General features: G+C 36.7%; 1 protein-coding gene across 1 annotated transcript in view; it reads right to left on the reverse strand.

The window, feature by feature from the left end:
* The window catches only part of ABCA13 (ATP-binding cassette, sub-family A (ABC1), member 13), a 502,078-nt gene that overhangs the window by 56,809 nt on the left and 425,484 nt on the right, over window positions 1-19,785 (reverse strand). The window contains exons 56-57 of the mRNA XM_011947569.1: window positions 12,657-12,807; window positions 5,700-5,834 (exon numbers count right to left, since the gene is read on the reverse strand). Of these exons, the coding sequence (XP_011802959.1) occupies window positions 5,700-5,834; window positions 12,657-12,807 (286 nt within the window). The remainder of the gene's footprint in view (window positions 1-5,699; window positions 5,835-12,656; window positions 12,808-19,785) is intronic.

Below are 19,785 nucleotides of genomic sequence, written 5' to 3' on the forward strand. Positions count from 1 at the left end.
ACTCCAAACAAATGATGACCCAGAGGGCATGTTTATCTATATTTATGTCAAACAAAATATGCTTTAAGTCACAAACTGTAAAAAGAGAAAATACAATAATAAAACGGTCAATTTATTATAAAATGATAAAAGAGTAATTGTAAATAGATATGCACTGAATATTAGAGTAGCTATATATGTAATGCAAATATTAACAGGACTGAAAGGAGTAAAAGACATGACTACAATAATAATAGGGAGTTCAAGGCTCCACTTTCAATGATACGTTGATTAACCAGACAGTAAATCAATAAGGAAACAACGTACTTGAACTATGCTTTAGACCAAATGAACCTAACAGCCATACACAGAACATTCCACCCAACGACAGCAGAATACACATTCTTCTTCAGCACACATAAAATACTCTCCAGGAGAGACCATATATTAGGCCACAAAACAAGTCTAAACAATTTTTAAAAATTGAAATCATATCCAGTATCATTTCAGACCAACATGGTATGATACTAGAAATTAATAAGGAGGAAAACCGAAAAATTCACAAATACATGTAAATTAACAATATGTTCCTGAACAACCAATGGGTCAAAAATGAAATTAAAAAGAAAATTTTAAAAAATACATGTATCTTGAGACAAATGAAAATGGAAACAAAACAAAACTTATGGGATGAAGTAAAAGCAGGTTTGAGGAAGAAGTCATCAACATTAAGAAAAAAGAAAGATTTCAAATAAATATCCTACCTTTGCAATTGAAGAAATTGGATAAAGACATGAACTAAGCCCAAAGTTAGCAGAAATAAGAAAAGAATAAAAGGCCATACATCATAAGCCCACAACTAACATAATATTCAACAGTGTAAAGCTAAAAACTTCAAATCTAAGAAGAACAAGACAAGAATGCCCACTCTAGCCACTTTTACTCAACATAATACTAGAAGTCCTAACCAGAGCACTTAGTCAAGACAAAGAAAAGGCATCCAAATCAAAAAGGAATAAGTAAAATCATCTTTCCAAAAGCATGATCTAATATACAGAAAACACTACAGACTCCACCAAAAAAATCCATTAGAATTAATAAACAGATTCAATAAAGTCATATGATACAAAATCAACAGACAAATATCAATTTTGCTTCCATAAAATAGCAGTGGGTTATCAGAAAAGGATATTTTAGACAATTTCATTTACAGTAAGATCAAAGTGAATAAAATACTTAGGAATAATTTTAACAAAGAAAGTGAAAGATCTGTATACTGAAAACTATAACATTTTGATTAAAGAAATTGAAGACAAATAAATGGAGAGCTATCCATGTACATGGATTGAAAGAATTAATATTTTAAAATGTCCATATTACCCAAAGCGATCTACAGACTCAGTGCTATTCCTACAATTCCATTGTAATTTTTTCACAGAAATAGAAAACCAGAATACCTAAATTTATAAAAACAACAACAACAACAAAAGACCACAAATAGCTAAATTAAGCAAGAAGAACAGCGCTGGAGGCCTCACATTTCTTATTTTCAAACTATACTACTACGCTATTGTAATTTAAAAAGTATGGTACTTGTATAAAAACAGACATATAGATTCATAGAAAAGAACAGACAGTACAGAAATAAACCCACACACATATAGTCAATTAATCTTTGACAAACACACCAAAATTAAAACTGGGAAAAGGACAGTCTCTTCAATATATGGCTTTGGGAAAACTGAATATCTACATAAAAAAAATTAAAACTGGGTCCTTATCTTACACCATACACAAAAATCAACTGAATATGTATTAAAGATTTAAACATAAGATCAGAAACCAAGAAACTTGTAGGAAAAAAAAAAAGAAAAAAAAAGAAAAGCTCCTTGACATTGGTCTTGGCAATGTTTTGTTTGTTTGTTTGTTGGATATGACACCAAAGCAGAGAAAACAGAAGCAAACATACAGTGGTACTGTTTCAAATGAAAAGAGTTTCTGCACAAGAAAGGAAAATATCAACAAAGCAGGCAAACTACAGAGGGGGATAAAATATTTGCAACCATATATCCAATAAGGGGTTACATCCTATATATGGAATTCATAAAACTAAATAGCAAAATAATAATAATTAAAAATAGACAAAAAACTTGAACAGACTTTTCTCAAAAGAAGACATGCAAATGGCCAATAGGTATATGAAAAGATGCTCAACATTATTAATAATCAGGGAAATGTAAATAAAAACGACAATGAGATATCACCTTGTACTCGTTAGAATAGCTATTGTTAAAAGGACAGAAGATAACCAGCAATGACAAGGATTCGGAGAAAAGTGAACCCTCATACACAATTGGTGGGAATGTAAACGTACACGCACTGTGAGAAACAGTGTGGAGGTTCCTCTGCAAATTAAAAATACTACTACCACCTGATTCAGTAATCTCACACCTGTGTGTGTATCCAAAGGAAATAAAATCAATATCTGGAAGCGTATCTGCAAGTGCTATATTCATGACAACATTATTTACAAAAGTCAAGATACAGAAACAACCTAAGCATCCCTAAGTGTACAAATGGGAAAAGAAAATGTGTCTCTCTCTCTCTCTCTCTCTCTCTCTCTCTCTCTCTCTCTCTTCCTCTCTCTCTCCCTGTTTCCTTGTCTCTCTCTCTCTCTCTGTCTCTGTCTCTCTGTCTCTGTCTCTCTCTCTTTCTCTTTCTCTCTCTTCTCTGGGTGTATGTGTGTGTAATGAAACATTATTCTGCTTGAAAAATAAGGAAATCCTTCCATTTTCAACAACGTAAGTGAATCTGGAGGACTTATGCCAAGCATAAAGTGAAATAAGCCATGCATGGAAAAACACTACTTCTTAATGAAATATTAAAAAGTTGAACACATAGGAAGAGACAGTAGAAAGGTGCCAGGCTGTGGAAATGGGGAGATACTTGTCAAAGGGCAGAAAATTTCAGTTACACAGGACAAACAAGTTCTGGAGACCTAATATACAGCATACAGGGCTGCTATCGTTTGGATGTTTCATCCCCTACAGAATTCTTGTTAAAACTCAATCCCTAATGAAACAATATTGAAAAGTGTGACCACTGGGAGGTGAACGAGTTTATAAGGTTAAGTGACCTTATAAAAGCACCTGATGAAGGACCTTCACCTCTTTTTGCCATTCTGACTTTTGCCTTGTGAGGATATGTATTCCTCCCCTCTGGAGGGCACAGGGTTCAGGTGGTCATCTTGGAAGCAGGGTTGGCACCTTCAGCAGGCACCTGCACCTGGCAGTACCTTGATCTTGGACTTCCCAGACTCCAAAACTCAAATGTCTGTTCTCTGTTCTTCATAAATTACCCAGTCTGTTGACTAAGAGAGGGACTGTAGGTAATGATGCTGTATTACATATTTGAAATTTGTTAAGAGGGTAGATATTAAGTGTTCTCATCACACACAGGGAAAAAAAAATGGCAATTATATGACATCATCAATATGTTAATTAGTTTGTAGTCATCACGTCAGAATATTTATGTATATCAACATATGTTGAATTCATTAAATATATACCATTTTTATTAATTATACCTCCATAAAACTGGGAGGTGGGGAATTGGGCTATATTTTCACGCCAGGTTGGTTCTCCCTCATGATCTGGCTAGGTAAGCCAACCTTGATGTTTTTAAAATGAATTTTCAACCTCCATAAAATTTCAGAATGATATGCCCTAGGAAGACATATGATAGCAGAAAAAGGCTTCATTTATTTAGCAACATCAAATAAATTGATATTTCTTAGAACTTGAAGCTTTCTCCTTCAATAGACACCAAAGCATTTCTTATATGAACCACTTCTAGAGAAATCTTGCCAAACTGTAAGATGTATTTCTGTGCTTTTATTAGCCAGGGAGTACTAAATACATATTTCTTAAGTGCTTAGGGTCATAAACTTCCCCAAAGAAAGAAACAGATGGGAAGCAGTAGGGGTTGGGGGAGAAGCACTGAACAGAAAAATAAATATCTAGTCTTTTCTGCAAATCAAGCAATATATGTGTATTGGTTATAAAAATAAGTAAATAAAAGGTGTGATCATGCAATGCTCAGCACAAGAGTTGGATGTGTAATTTATGTTTTTCTGATTCCCTCCTTGATGTCAGCTCTGAGAGTCACTTCTAGTCTCTCTGTTGAGAACTCCAAAGGCCCAGCAACAAATCTCTTTAACCTATTGCTCTGAATGGTAACCATCATCACAGTCACAAATAGTTACTGTGGTTTACCGTCTGCTGGATACTGGGCTATATGCTTAACGTAATTTATTTTATTTACTGCTTTCAATGACTCCATGAGACAGACATTATTATCAGGACAATTTTCAGATGAGAAGGAAGCAGGCATAGAACATACAAGGCCAAGTGTTGGGTGGCTGCAGAAGCAAAATTCAATGCTTGTCAGTCAGACTCTGGGTCCCCACCTTGACCACTGTGCCACAGGTTTGGGCATCCACGGAAAGCTGAGAGCAAGGATGTATCAAAGAAAAGCATGTCAGGGTCTGCAGTGAACCAGGTCATGGCTATAGAGCAGCGGCCCCTTCATCCAACTGAGGAGATGCACTGTAAGGGGCTGGGCAAAGGGAAATTCCATAGAAAGTAATGAACGCCCACATATTGTTAACTACTCAACATAATCCCGCCTTGTGTTGAAAATAAAATGCAATTTGTGAACTTCAGGATTGTGCAAATGGTAGTTTTTATTATCAGATTCCGGAATATGAAACTATATACAATGGTCCAGGAATTTGAACATTGCAAAAGCAAATTTACAGCACCTAAAAAGAATATTCAAGTGAGTTTCCAGGAAACAACCAGCAAATGATGAGACCATTTTCTAACACAGACCTTCTCAATTCCCATTTACTACCCCACTGAAAGGGTGTATTGATTTGATGAAGAAAGATAGAAAAAAAGGAATCTGTTTTGTTTTCCATACTTTTTGACACCCCTCAGACTCTCTACTGGTGTGAAGTCCAAAGATGCATTCTAGTGATTAGAATCCAATTTATGGCATGTAACAATAGCCTTTATTTATTCTTTCAATGGCATTACTTGTATTAACAATTATAGCTGTTTTATGAAATGCAAGACAATTAACTCCATTTCTTGAAAAATGTTGCCTCCAATTAATGCTTTGATACATTCAAATCAAATTAATCGCAGTTCCCAGACTGATTACAGACCACCTTGTCTCAAGACCATTGCATATACTCTACCCTCTTGCTGGAGTTTTCTTCCTACTCTCAACATCATAGCCAGCCTTCACTCTCAACACCCATCTTCAAGATTCACTATGACAGGTGTCACTACTGCTGTGATAAACATACATCTATACAGAGAAAAAGACATAAAACCAATATTCTAGAGGAAAACATAATGGTTTTCAGATTACAGATGAATTCTAATAATCTTTAAAACACTGTTTTAATGTTAAAATTTTATAGAATTTTCAGTTTGATGAATATAAGTGAATCTAGCAAAAGGTAAGTGTTTTATTTCTGTAAAATTCAAATGATGTTTGGGAAATGTTGGCTTACGGCAAAACGGTTTACTAGTTTGTAGAACCAGCTTTGCAAGTTCTGAAGTTACTTCTCAGAAAAACTCTTAAAATCAGTTTATAAATCAATATGCAATATGTGTCTTATTCCAAGACATTGACATTCCTCTACTCACCAATAAAAGAATGTCAGGTTTCCCCACCAGGGCCAGGGCTGTAGAGAGTTTCCGCTTGGTTCCCCCACTGTAGGTGGCTACGGGTTTGTCTGCATGGGCTTCAAGGTGTAAGCGCCTGATGAGATCTCCAGCAACCTGGAAGAGAGGAATATGCATGTGCACACCAGCATTCACCAAAGTGCCCACCAGAAACCTGGTCTCAGTCCTCACTCCTGCTTCTCCCTCCCACTAACCCTGCTCATCTTCACACATACAATCAAGTACATCTCCTGAAACATCCCCCTTCACCATACAGGCAGAAATTGAGAGTGAACAGGTGGGAGTTTTCTGTGGCTGGAGACATCTAAATGACGGTCAAAATAATCACATCTAGAGTTCAGGGAGCAAGGTGGGCAAGAAACACACTCGAGGTTGGAGGTTCAGATAAATACCCATGTTAAGGTGAGCAGAGACGGGTATGCGAAAAAGAAAACTGAGAAGGAAATAAATAGGAATGAAACTAATGGAAAGAAGTGTCAAAACTTAAAGGGAGAAGACAACCGAAGTAGAACACTTTCTTTATTATTTTAGATTCCGGGTGTCTATTATAGCTGTTGACAAATGTTGCCTCCAATTAATGCTTTAACTGGAGGTTTGTTACATGGGTATATTGTGTGATGCTGAGGTTTGGGCTTCTAATGATCCATCACCCAAGTAGTGAGCACGGAACCCAACAGGTAGTTCTTCACCCCTAGTCTTATGCCCTCCCTCCACACTTTTGGATTCCCACGTGTCTACTGCTGCCATATTTGTGTCCATGTGTACCCAATGTTAAGCTCCCTGATATAAATAAAAGCACATGTATTTGGTTTTGTGTTCTGGTGTTAATTTGCTTAGGATGATGCCTCCAGCTGCATCTACACTGCTGCAAAGGATGTGATTTTGTTCATTTTTATGGCTGGAGGGAATTTTCAATATTAACACAGGGAAAGAAATAACCCTTTCACATTGAGAAGCCACTGTTAATGTTTGCAAACTCAGAGTTTGGTTTATAAAGTAACTAGAAGTGGGGAGGGGAATGGGAAATGTTTCTTATTTGCAACTGCTGAAAACCACTTTGCCAAGTCCCAAGGATGGTGGCAGCATTTGTCAAACCTCACCCCCCCACCAGCCACAGGGGAGTTCAGACTGTACCCAAAAGCCTGGGGTTCACAGCTTCTTTATTCTTCCCTGCTTTCCACCCTGCCAGCTTGTCCCACATCCTAGAAGGCCCAGCCCATATCTCTCATCAGAAAAAATAATTGTCACTTCTTCTGTGTGTTGTATGTGTCACCTCTTCTGTGTATTATGTGTCTATAGAATGCTTTCATTTAGCATTTCCCACTGTAATTTGTACCACACTACATTTTCTGCTTCCAGTCTGTCTCCTATGCTGGATTAATTCTTCTTGGGGTCCAAGGTAAGCAACTTTTTCATTTCCAACTTAGCATAATTTAAAAATTTTGCAAACAATTTTATTTAACTCTTATGACCATAGAAGTATTAATATAGATTCATTTTTTAGATGTCATCATTTAGCCAAATTGACCAAGATCATACTTTAATTCAAATTTAGGAGAAGAGGGAAAACTTCCTTAGGACTAAAAAGATGGGTTAATAATTGTGCATCCCAAATAACTAAATAAATATAAACTAACGTGTATACTCTTTTTGAAAAGTGCATAAAAGTTAGGATAATAACAGGGTAATGAAGGATAATGAAGCATTAAGAACCTCTACAAATATTAGGATAATCATTATGTCGCCCAATAAAATCTTTCAACAGAAAGTGTTATATGGCTTTACTTGTACAACTTCAAAATATATTGCAGATGAATGAAGAGGGTCAAGGACTGGTCTTATGGTGAAATAGTATAATTCTAGGAAATGCAGATTTCCAGGCCCCAAAGACACATAAAGATGAAATATTTAATCTCCTCCTATCTGCCTAAGAAAATCTTATCAAGGCCAGTAGTTGGTCTTATTGAAAGTACAGTCATTTTCCCCAGAATGTTTTATATGAATCATCCTTTTTCCTGGCTCCATTCAGACCAATTATTTCAATTATCACAAGTTGAATAAAATCCACTTAAGCGAATTCTAAAATATCAAAACAAAACATTTTATTCCTCACAAGCAAACACACACAAATATTAAGAGAAGGTCATATAAATGAAGAAATATAAATGCCTGGCATTTCAGGAATTAGATAACAGAAGTAGTAATGTAGCTTCATCCAAATTTTTCTCAGAGAAGAATGGCCAAGAAGTGTAAATCAGTGCTAGATAAACACTCATAATGAGAGATGAAGGAAGGAGACCAGGAAGGCTTCCTGGAGAAGGAGGCACATGTCCCCATAAAAGAGAAGAAAACTAAGAGCATGATAGACCCTATTAGAAAGCTTTATCTGTTGGGAAAAAGCCAACGCAGTCCTTACTTAATGTCATCTATATGTTCTTGGAGACTGCTTTAACTGAATCAACATTTAATGAAACCAGTTTTACCATAAGCTGATTGGTAGAAACAAAAGTTCCTGTCATGTGTCTGGTCACAAAAACATCTCCAAACTTCCAAATAAAAATAACACTTCTAAGAGCAAACACTGAAATAAATGTGAGCTACACATACATTTGTGAAAGATTAACAAAAACATGATTTACCCAATTATTCCAGTTCAGGGTTGAGGGTGGTCAGAGTCTATCCTGGAAGCTCAGGGCACAAGGCAGTAACAGCCCTGGACAGCATTCCATTCTATCATAGGGTGCACTCACATGTCCACATGTACTCACCCACATGGGCTCAATTTAGACACATCAAAGAAACTAAGGTACACAGCTTTGGGACATGACAGAAAACAAGTGTACCTGAATAAAATGTACGTAGCCATGGGGAGAGCGTGCAAACTCCTCTCCGACAGTAGTCCTGGCAGAAAATCAATTTTATTTTTCTCATCATTGTAATGAAACAATGTTGAACTAAACAACATTATTTGGAGACCTGCTGTAGTAACAGTGGTGAGGTTGGCAAAAATGACAAATTGTGAAGTCGATTTTTTTTGGTTATTTTTAGACCTATAAATATTACAAGAAAAAGAGAATGAAAATATGTGTGTGTGTGCATATACTAGAAAGAAATTTTTAGTTACTCTCATCTATGTTATTCAAAGATTAGCAATACATAAATGAAAGCTGATAAACTGACAAACAAAATAAAAAATAATAATATAAGCACTTGGTTCTGGAGAAATGCACCCGAGAATGCAAGTTACATTTAGAATAAACTTGTCAAATTATTATTGCACATTTTTATGAAGTTAGGAAACAGATGTCATGTTTTCCCAGTTTCACAAAAGGTTAAATATTGCAGCCTGCAAATTCTGGATTGGTTAACCATAGGAAAGATTCTAGAGTATACAGGAGCAAATGTATTAGTTTGATCCAATGTTTTCTGAATGTCATGTTGTCAGAAAATAACTGAAAATAGCCTAATAAGAAGTATTTTGCTGTAGTCTTTTCTGCACTCAGCAATACTGTCAAAGTAATGGCAAAAGCAATGCCTTAGCAATCTTGGTTGGCAAAATACTGCCTAAAATCCCAAAATGTCAAAAGTTCACAGAATCTCTCTCTGCAGTTTAGTATTTTTCTCTCATGAAACTCTAGAAATTGTACCACACTTAAGGCAAGTTATTGGAATGCATTTGTTTTGGGATGCTTTCATTTGGGGATGTATTCGTTTTGGGATGAATCCCAATGGGATATGCACTGGGATGCAAAGCCCCAGTGCTTATTCATGTTTGGCACATAGCAGGACTTCTATAAACATCACTGGGGCCAAAATAAATTGCCCTGAGATTCACACATACATCTGTTGGACTCCAAAGCCAAAATGTTTCCACTAGCATGCATAATGGCCAGGTCAACACTTTCTGTGAGATTAAAGATCAAAATGAGTAGTAAAGTAGGGAAAGGAAACCAAGGATTTCAGATGGAAATGTTTATCCTGGCCCTTCCTCTGAAGATGACCTCCTGTCCCCATTCCTACTATCTTATAACTTCTAGCTCCTTCTAGCTAAACTGACTGTGTGAATGGAAGAAAACTTAAAGATAAAAGTCATGCCTTTAGAGAAGATAGGGGGAAGCAAGACACAGTAGTGATATTCCCTGGTAGGCATGTGAAGGTATTAACAAAACTATATGAGGGGCCATACGTCTTCTATACCAGGGAAAACTAACACGCAGAATTTGCCAAATCTCGTGCCATTTAGAAGTATTGTTTGTTTGTTATGGTATGACACTAACATTAAAGCTACCTAGCATGATGGACTCTTACACATTTTCTCTAGCATCCCAGACTGTGTAGCCCTCATCTCTTGCATCATCTGGTAATAACCAAGTGATATAACTTAATATAACGTGTTATACAAGGTTAATTAAATTCAGGCTCAAATATACACACTGCGCAAAACTGTGCAGTGTAAATCATGGGAAAATTGAAAATCATTACGTTAACTTGCTGAACCTAAATTCATGCTTTATGAAGTGGCGTCTTATTCTTACCTCATCAAACTTTTGAAAGGTTGGGGAAGTGAGCAATTTGACCATACATAGAAATGACTAGTAAGTGGAGCACAGGTGGGCTGGCTCAGCCATAGCATGGGCTCTGAGGGTCCCAGGGAGGGAGGACAGGGGACTGCAAGGCTGAACAAAGGAGCCTCCCAGCAAGCACAGAGGGTCTTCCACTAGAATCAGAGAACATACAATGGTGGCTGTCCATGTTACAATGAAAATAGATGGCAACCTGAAGAAAACAACTAAGGTGAGCAGCAGATGTGTCTAAAGATTACCCCCATATCTGTGAGCTCTGAAAGCCTGGAGGTGAGGCGCACATGTTGAGCCCAACTCCAGCCCAATGGAAAGTCAGGCAGCAGGAGGAGTTCCATGTTGGAGAAGTCATGCACTAACCCCACACAGTTTCCACTTCTTTGGCCACCCCAGGGGTATAAAAATAAGACTGAACTGTTAATACACCAGGAATTCCATCTTATCGAACTAACAACCTGGATAAAATAAATGTCAGAGTAATGTCTTAGTCAAGAACTTGTACCCTGGAGCTGGTTTATATGGTTTCAAAGCAAAACCTTGCCAAATACTAGCCATGTGAACGTGGGCAAATGGCCTAATTTCTCTGGTGTCTCAGTTTTCCTGTGTCTCTGTGTCTCAATTAAACTGTGTCTAATTTCTCAGTTTGTAAAATGGGAATAAGCATCTACTTCATGTGGTTGCTGTAAAATACTTAGAACAGTACCTGACACGGAATAAATACTGAAAGATAAAACTACTGTTTTCCATTATTTTATAATAATTCTTTCTGGACACCTTGTGATAAGCAGCTCAGAATGGATATGCCTGTTCTATAACTTAAATATCCCCCAAAAATATACAAGAGAGAATTTTTTTCCAGAAAAGGAGCTAACTCCTTTGGGAACAGATGCAAAAGTGTGCTGACATCTTAGAAACAAGAGCAAGTAGCAATACTGTCTGCAGAATCAGTTACAGTTGTATAAAGGAAATGAAGGCAGTTCCTAATTGGTTACCATTTAAATAACTTTTCTTGGTAGAACAATTCAGAAAAACAAAGTTGTAAGACAGCTGAATATCAAGACACAATTGCCCTGAATGACAGAAAGCACCAACTCTTACTACATTAATGAGAGCTTTTTTCATAAGCATGTTTCCCTCAAAAAACAAAAGCGCCAGCTTAAAGCCTTTGCCAAGCACCCGCCTCTTTCATCAAAAACTAACAAGGAGGAGCTGACAGAGATAAACACCGATTAAAAATTGAGACAACAATTACTCATGGATGCCAATAACTGTTTAACTACAACCAGCACGTCTCTGTGGGGTGGTGAGTTATCTTTGCTTTATTAAGACAGGAGATGGGAAAAGGGGCCAGAGTCCTTACAATGAGGTGCAGACATTCTGTTTAGTTTCACTTAAAGTTAGAAAGCATGAATAAGAACAAACGCTGAAGCATTATAAAAACAGAACAGAGAATGAATGTTCATGGACCAGTGAAGGCGAAGGCTATTAGTTTTGTCTCCTGTGAGTCCTAGAATGTTCCCTCTCCCGCAGAATCTAATTGCAAATGCATCACATAAGCCACTTATTTCTGCTTGTAGTTCAGAATCCAGAAATCTGAGGAGCACGCACCCCAGACTTTCTATAATGAGATGCGGAAAAGGTAAAAATGTGCTTAAATAACTGCAATTTTGGTGGCTCACGGTACAATGTCCTGAGCTGTCAATCAATGCTGTCTGCTCTGCTTCGCTGACCTCTACTCGCACAGAAGAAGTGGCAGCTGTCTTTTGCTCTCTCGCTGCTCACCTGCCTCTCTCCTGTCACAGGCAGTGATGGGGGTATGGAGGTCTGCAGTTTCTGCCACTCCTTCATTCCCCTAAGGCCACCCAGAAAGGAATCCCCTGGCAGTAGGAATCTGTCCGCCCACTCATCAAGAAGTCATTGCTTCCAACAATCCCCCAGTTTCCACACATATTTTGTGCCCACTCTTTCATAAGCCCTGAAAATACAGAGTTTGTGATATTTCTTCCTGAATACAAATTAGTAGTTCAATAAATGTAAAAGGCATTCAGAGAGGAAGAAAAGAGCAAGGGGGAGACAAAGTTATAAATGATGTATTTATGTTTTAACTCTGACCACATGACTGCCTCACACAGATGCATTTTAAATATATAACGTAAATAAGGCAAATTTATTTAATGTTTTCTTCAGTATAATCACATTGGAAAATCTCTTGCAGGTAAGTTTATCTGCTACTACAGTTCCTTCTCTCACAGGGTGAGAGCGCTGCCTTGGAGCCAGAGGTGGTCACCAAGCATTCCTCAATGGGTCCCTTTATCTAGAAGACCCCAGGGAGATTTACCTCAGGGATGCACTGCCTTGGAATCCCGCGTAAGCTACAGTAATAATGGAGATGTTCCCAACCAGTCAGAAGCTCATCCAGGGCATCCTGCTGGGGACAGTAGCCAATGAGCACGCCTGCGGCGCCAGCAGAAGACAGGTCCACGGCGTCCCTGCAGAGAGAAGCAGCACAGCCTGAGAACAGCAGCTTCCCAAACTGGCATCAACCCATTTTTAAAATGTGGCTCATCAATAACAAGTCCGCTGCAGTTTATTTAAAACAATTAGTTCATTTCACAAGAATAGGTTCAATTCATGAGAAATGAAGAATACAAGAAGTCACCCCAAAATAGACCTCTTTGGCATATGCATTATTTTGAGCTAAAGGCAATTGAAGACACAGGAAGACCAGAAGACACAGGAAAAGCTCTTTACCTCTCCTTAACTGCCTAAAAATTGAGTATAAATTGTCTTCTTTTGAAAAGGAAATTCACATTTACAAACGAAATTTCCATTTGTAAAGATGTCTCCCTACCAGAGAGAGAGCTACTTTCCCAGACAACTCTGAACCAGAGAGACTCTTATCTGCGCAATGAGACAACCCTAATCCAGCATACATTTCCTCCCCTCACCTTCCCATAGCTGGCCTCCCCTGCCCAGGATCCCCAAATCCCTTTTGCTTTGTTTAACCTCATATAGTGTATAAGCCTCAATCATCTGGGAAGCTCCTTGAGTCTTATTTTTTGTGTGAAACTCCTGTGCATACATACATAATAAAACTGGTTTTTTTATTAATATGTATTGCTGAATCAGATGGAAAGACTATACTGAGTTTTATAAGATTCTGCCAAACTGTCTGCCAAAGTGGTTGTACCATTTTGAATTCTCATCAGCAGCAAATGAGGGTTCCTATTGTTCCACATTGTTGTCAACATTTGGTGTTGTCGGTGTTTTGTATTTTATTCATTCTATTAGGTATAGAGATGCATCGCATTGTTGCTGTTATTTGCCATTCTCCAAGGACTTATGATGTCGAGCATCTTATCATTAACTTATTTGCATCTGTCTTCTTTGGTGAGACATCTGTTCACATCTTTTACCCATGTTTTAACTGTGTGTTTTCTTGTGGTTTAATTTTAAGGATTTTGCATACAAGTTTATGTATACAAAACTTTATGTATTTTGTATTCAAGTTTTTTACGAGACATGGGTCTGCAAAATTTTTTTCCCAGTCTATGGATTGACCTTTTAATCTCTTAACAGTGTCTTTTGCAGAGCAGAAATATACTTTAATGAAGTCAAACTTACCAACATTTTCTTTTATGGATCATGCTTTTCATATTGTATCTAAACAGACATTGTCACATCCAAAGTCACCTAGATTTTATCCTATGTTATTTTCTAGAACTTCTATAATCTGCATTTTACAATCAGGTCATAGATCCACTTGGAGTTAATTTTTGTCACAGGTATAAGTTAAGTGCCAAGATTCATTGTCTGGTATGTGGATATCCATTTGTTCTGGCACCATTTGTTGCAAAGATGACGATTTTCCCACATGATTGCCTTTGTTCTCTTCTCATATATCAGTTGACTGTATTGGTGTGGGGCTATCTCTTGAAGTTACTGAGCCTTTACAGTAAGTCTCAAAGTCAGGTAATGTCAGTCTTCAGACTTTGTTCTTCTTCCACACTGTGTTGCCTGTCATGGATCTTTTGTCTTTCCACATGTACTTGAAAATTAGTTTGTTAATATCCACAAAGTAACACTGGGATTTTGACTGGGGTTGTGTTAAACCTAACATTCAAGTTGGGAAGAACTAACATCTTGTTGATATTAAATCTTTCTACCCCAAAACATTGAATATCTATTTATTTGGAGCCTTTTTCCATTTATTTCATTAGGATTTTGTAGTTTTCTTCACGTAATTTGTTAGATTTATAGCTAAGTATTCCATTTTGGGAATTGTTAATGTAAATGATATGTTTTTAAAATTTCAAATTCCAATTATTCATTGTAGATATATAGGGAAACATGTGACTTTTCTATATGAAACGTTGTATCCTGAAACCTTGATATAAATGTTTATCAGTTCTAGGAGCATTTTTTGACAATTCTTTGGGAGTTTCTACATATATAATCATGTCATCTACAAACAATAACAGTCTTATTTATTCCTTCCCAATCTGTGGGAGTTTAAGCCCCTTTTCTGCTCTTATTGCATTATGTAGGACTGCTTGCCGGCAGAGTATTGAGATAAGAATGGAGAGAGAGGACATTCTCGTCTTGTTCCCAAATTTAGGAGAAAGGTATCTAGCTTCTCATGATTTAGTACGATATTACTTGAAGGTTTATTGTCAGTGTTCTTTATCCAGTTAAGGAATTTCCTTTCTGTTCCTAGTTGGCTGAGAGTTAGTATCATGAATGAGTGTTGGCTTTTGTGAAAAAACTTTTTATGCATCTGTTAATAGGATCAAACTATTTTTTCCTTTTATTCTGTTGATGTAATGGATTATATTAATTGATTTTCAAAAATTGAATGAACCTTGCCTATCTGGAATAAATCCTTCTTTGTCATAGTATATAATTCTTTTCATACATTGTTAGATTCAATTTGATACTTTGTTGAGAATTTTTGCATGTATATTCATAAGAGACACTTAGCTATAGTTTTCCTTTCTTGTAATGTCCTTGTCTGGTTTCAGTATTTTGGTAATGCTGGCCTCATAAAAACAGTTAAACCATATTTGTTCTGTATCTATTTTCAAAGGACATTTTAGTAAATTGATATCATTTCTTTCTTAAATGGTAGGATTCACCAGTGAGACCACCTAAGTCTAGTGCTTTTGCTTTTATGGTCATTAGTTATTGATTCCATTTCTTTCATTGATATATACCTATTTGGATTGTCTATTTCTCATTGTATGTGTTTGGGTAAATCGTATATTTAGGGAATTGGCCCATTTGAAGTAAGTTATTCAAGATGTGGGCATAGAGTTGCTCAAAATATTTCCTTATTAATATTTTAATGTTCATGAGATTAGTAAGGATGACATCTTTGATTTTCAATAGTAGTAATTTGTATTTTCTTTTTTTCATCGGTAATCTCACCAGGAGTTGATCAATTTTATTTATTTCATCTTTTAGTTCATTGATTTCAGCTTTTAGTTTCATTGATTTTTCTCTATTATTTTCCTTTTTACAATTGTATTGATTTCTCCACCAATTTGTATCATTTCTTTTCTTCTGCTTACTTTCAATTTAACTTGCTCCTCTTCCTCTAGTTTAGTAAGGTATAAGCTTAGATTATCTATTTTAGTCTCTCATCTTTTCTAATAGATGCATTAAATTCCATAAATTTTCCTTTAAGCACCACTTTAGCTGTATCCCACAAACTGTGATAGGTTTAAATTTCATTTTCATTTAATTTTTGTAATTTCCTTTCTGATTTCTCTGACCTATGTGTTACCCAGAAATATGTTGTTTAATCTCCAAATATTTGAGGATGTCTAAAGCTATCCTTCTATTTTTTATTTCTAGTTTAATTCCATTGTGATTTGACGGCATAGTTTGGATGATGTCTGTTCCTTTACTGTTAAGCTGCATTTGGGATTTTACTGTGAGGTTTGAGTTTATCTGACGAGAAGTTATGTTGTGCTTACTGGTGGCTGTCTCAGTGGTGTCAGTTCTAGTGTCCTTGGGTTTATATCCAATTGTCTTTGAGTTTGCCTAGAGATTCCATCTTAGAGTCTGTGGCTTGTAGTTCTTATAGTCCTTGGTTATTACACAGGAGCTCCACCGAAGTGGTGGTGAGGAGCTGGTTGAGGCGAAGAGTTGTCTATTCTCACAATCATGTCTCAGTCTTCTAGTGCCTGAGCTGGGCATTCCCCTTTTCCCAGGTCAGTTAGGCTCTGGAAAAACAGCTTCCCCTTAGGGCTGGTCTTTCTAAGCCTTACAGAGAGGTCTGGGCATATTTTCATATAATTACTTCCTGGTGAAAGCACAAAGGGATTTTTTCCCCAGTCTTCACACTGAGAACCTGGTAGGGTTCCTGCAGGTAATACTCACTAGTGAGGAGCCCCCAAGGCTACTTTCAAGTTAGTCCACACTGAGCCTACATCGCTTTTTGATTACAGCTGATGTGTTCCTACTGATCCTGGCTCCATCTGGTGACTTCTGCTTCTAGGTCTCCTGATTCACAGTCCTGTGCTTCCTTCTATTATAGTATTTTCAGTACCCACAGAGGATGGGTCTAGGACTCTCCTTGGACACTAAAAATCCACAGATGCTCAAGTCCTTTATATAAAATAGTGTAGTATTTGCTTATAACCTACATACATCTTCCCAAATACTTTAAATAATTTCTTGATGACTTATAATACCCAATACATTGTAAATGCCATATGAACAGTGCTTATGCTGTATTTTTTAGGGAATATTAACAACAGAAAAAGTCTGTACATGTTCAGTACAGACAGAATCATCCCTTTTTTTCTGAATATTTTGCAGTGCAGTTAGTTGAATCCAAGGATATGAACCCACGGTTGTAGGGGGTCCCCTGACTGTCTGTCCAGTATGGGGTAGCAATTTGCTCTGTGACCTCAAGTCTCTGATGGCTCTAACAAGAGTTGATAATTTTTAGCTTTTAATGTATTTTCCTGTTGTGAAAATGAAAGTGACAACTTACAAGCTCTTTAAATATTGTAGCAAAAATCACAACTCAGTACCTTTTTCAGTAGTTTTTGTTTCATTTTTTTCATGTTCCATATCTCTGCCCCACAGGAAAAGCTATACATTTTAAATGAATCTCTCCACCCTGCACATTGTCTACCATTCTCTTACTCACCGAGTCAATGGCTTCTAATTACACCATGAAACAATTTCTCAAGTTTATCACTGGCAGCACTAATTTAATATTCTGCACTTTTAATTCTATTATATGTGATAAATATAAGAGAAAACAGAATTTAAGATCTACTGGGTACTTAATTTCCTTTACATCAGTTTCTATTACATTCATATTCTCCTATCTTTCAAATTCAGATAGTGCATTTGTCATGACAGTTTCCACATCTGTGTCATAAAATTTTAACTTTTAAGTCTTCAGAGTATCAACTTTTAAAAAAGCATTCCCTTATATTTAAGTAATAAAAATATCCATGTATAATTTTTAGTTACAGTCTTTCCATAGTGCTCCAATCAGTTTTTGTATCATAATTATTCCAATGTATTGTTGTTTATTCATCCTTCTAAAGAGATCAAGATTGCCAGAAAAAAAATACAAAAAAATCCACTTAAATTTGTAATTCAGATAAACAATGAATAAATGTTAAATGTAAGTAGGTACCATAAAATGTTTATATGTGTTATGTAAAAATATATATATATCTACTGGAAACTCAAGTTTCAAGTGTTTTCTGGATAGGGGAATATTTGTAAAGGTTAATGTATATATTATCTGTGGCTTCAAATATACCATCCATGTGCTGTATTATCCTTGTGCTTTATTATCAAAATTGACGCTAAACTGGGAGTTGTTTTCAATAGCCCATAAAACAATGGAACAGCTGGATAAAATGCAGAAAAATCTATTTAAAGACTAGGGATTAAAGATTCAAGTCCCAAAAAGTAGAAAAACTCACTGAGAGGAGACATGTGTTTTGTTTGTTTTTCCTTGAAGTATTAGCCACACATATAAAATAAGGAAGAAGAAGTAATGATACTGTGGAGGAAGTGACTGCTAAAAGGCAGAGGAGCTAAGAAAAGCTGTTATTAGTCTTTGGAAGACATAAAAATTGAGATTCAGGGCTACCAGAGCAGGTAGGACTTGAGAGGCCAATACCCCAGGGGGAAGAAAGTAAGAAAAACTCTGTCACTCTAGGTGTCTCATGCTTGAGATGTTCATTAATGTATGAGCAATGCAGGTCTATAATTGAAGAGGGAAATCAACTCTAAGAATCTAAAAGGTAAGTAAACCTACCAAGTTTATAACAAACCTGGAATAACCAACTGGGATAACAGAAACTGTCATTAAGCAGACATTCAGGTGTCAGGACTCTGGCAAACAAACACGGCTCTCAATCAGGGCCATTGAACAGTGAAGCCTCCGGAAATGTACAAATAGACAAGCCCTTTTAAAAATTTATTTAAATGATTTTAGATGAGTTTGCTGAGATAATTTCATATGTTATAATTCCATATCAAAGCTAAAAAGAATTTTCTTTGAAGGAAAACAGAATCATCCAGAGACTCTAAATGTTTTCATTCAATCAAACTTTATCAGTTGTTATGGGTTGAATTGTGTCCCATCCAAAATAATAGTAATAATAATAATAATGTTGGAGCCCTAACTCCCCATCCCTTGGAATATGACCTTATTTGAAGATAAAATGTCAAAGAAAAAATCAAATTTAAATGAGGCTACTATGGTGGGCTCTAATCTGGTATGACTGATGTCCTTAGAAAAGGGAAAATGTGGACACAGACACATACATAGAGGGAAGACTATGTAAACAAACCGAGAGAAGATGGCCATGTATAAGCCAAGGAGACAGGCCTGTAGCAGAGCCCTCCCCGACAGCAGTCAGAAGGAACTAATACTGGCAACAGTTTGATCTCAGAGTTCAAGCCTCTAGAACCATGAGATAATAAGTTTTCCTAGTTTAAGCCACTAAGTTTGTGTTTTGTTGTCATTCATGTTGTTGTTGCTTTGAGATGGAGTTTCACTCTGTAGCTGAGGCTGGAGTGCAGTGGCGCAATCATAGCTTACTGCAGCCTCTAACTTCTGGGCTCCAGCAATCCTCCCACCTCAGCCTCCCAAGTAGCTCAGACTATGTACATGCACCTTACCATCGGACCTGGCTAATTAAATGTTTTTGTTGTTGTTGTTTTGGTTTGTTTCTGTTTTGTAGAGATGGAGTCTCGCTATGTTGTCCAGGCTGGTCTCAAACTCCTAGCCTCAAATGATCCTCTCACCTTAACCTCCCAGAGCACTGGGATTACAAGCATGAGCCACTGCACCCGGACAGAGGTATATTTTTACAGTAGTCCTAGCAAATGAATACACCAGGAATACCACTAAAAAAACATAAATAAATAAAAATAAATGAAAACTATGATAAAAAACAAATAAAATGAAAATAAATCCACAA

This window comes from Colobus angolensis, unplaced genomic scaffold (assembly GCF_000951035.1).
Source record: "Colobus angolensis palliatus isolate OR3802 unplaced genomic scaffold, Cang.pa_1.0 Scaffold268, whole genome shotgun sequence".
Classification (NCBI taxonomy): Eukaryota; Metazoa; Chordata; class Mammalia; order Primates; family Cercopithecidae; genus Colobus; species Colobus angolensis.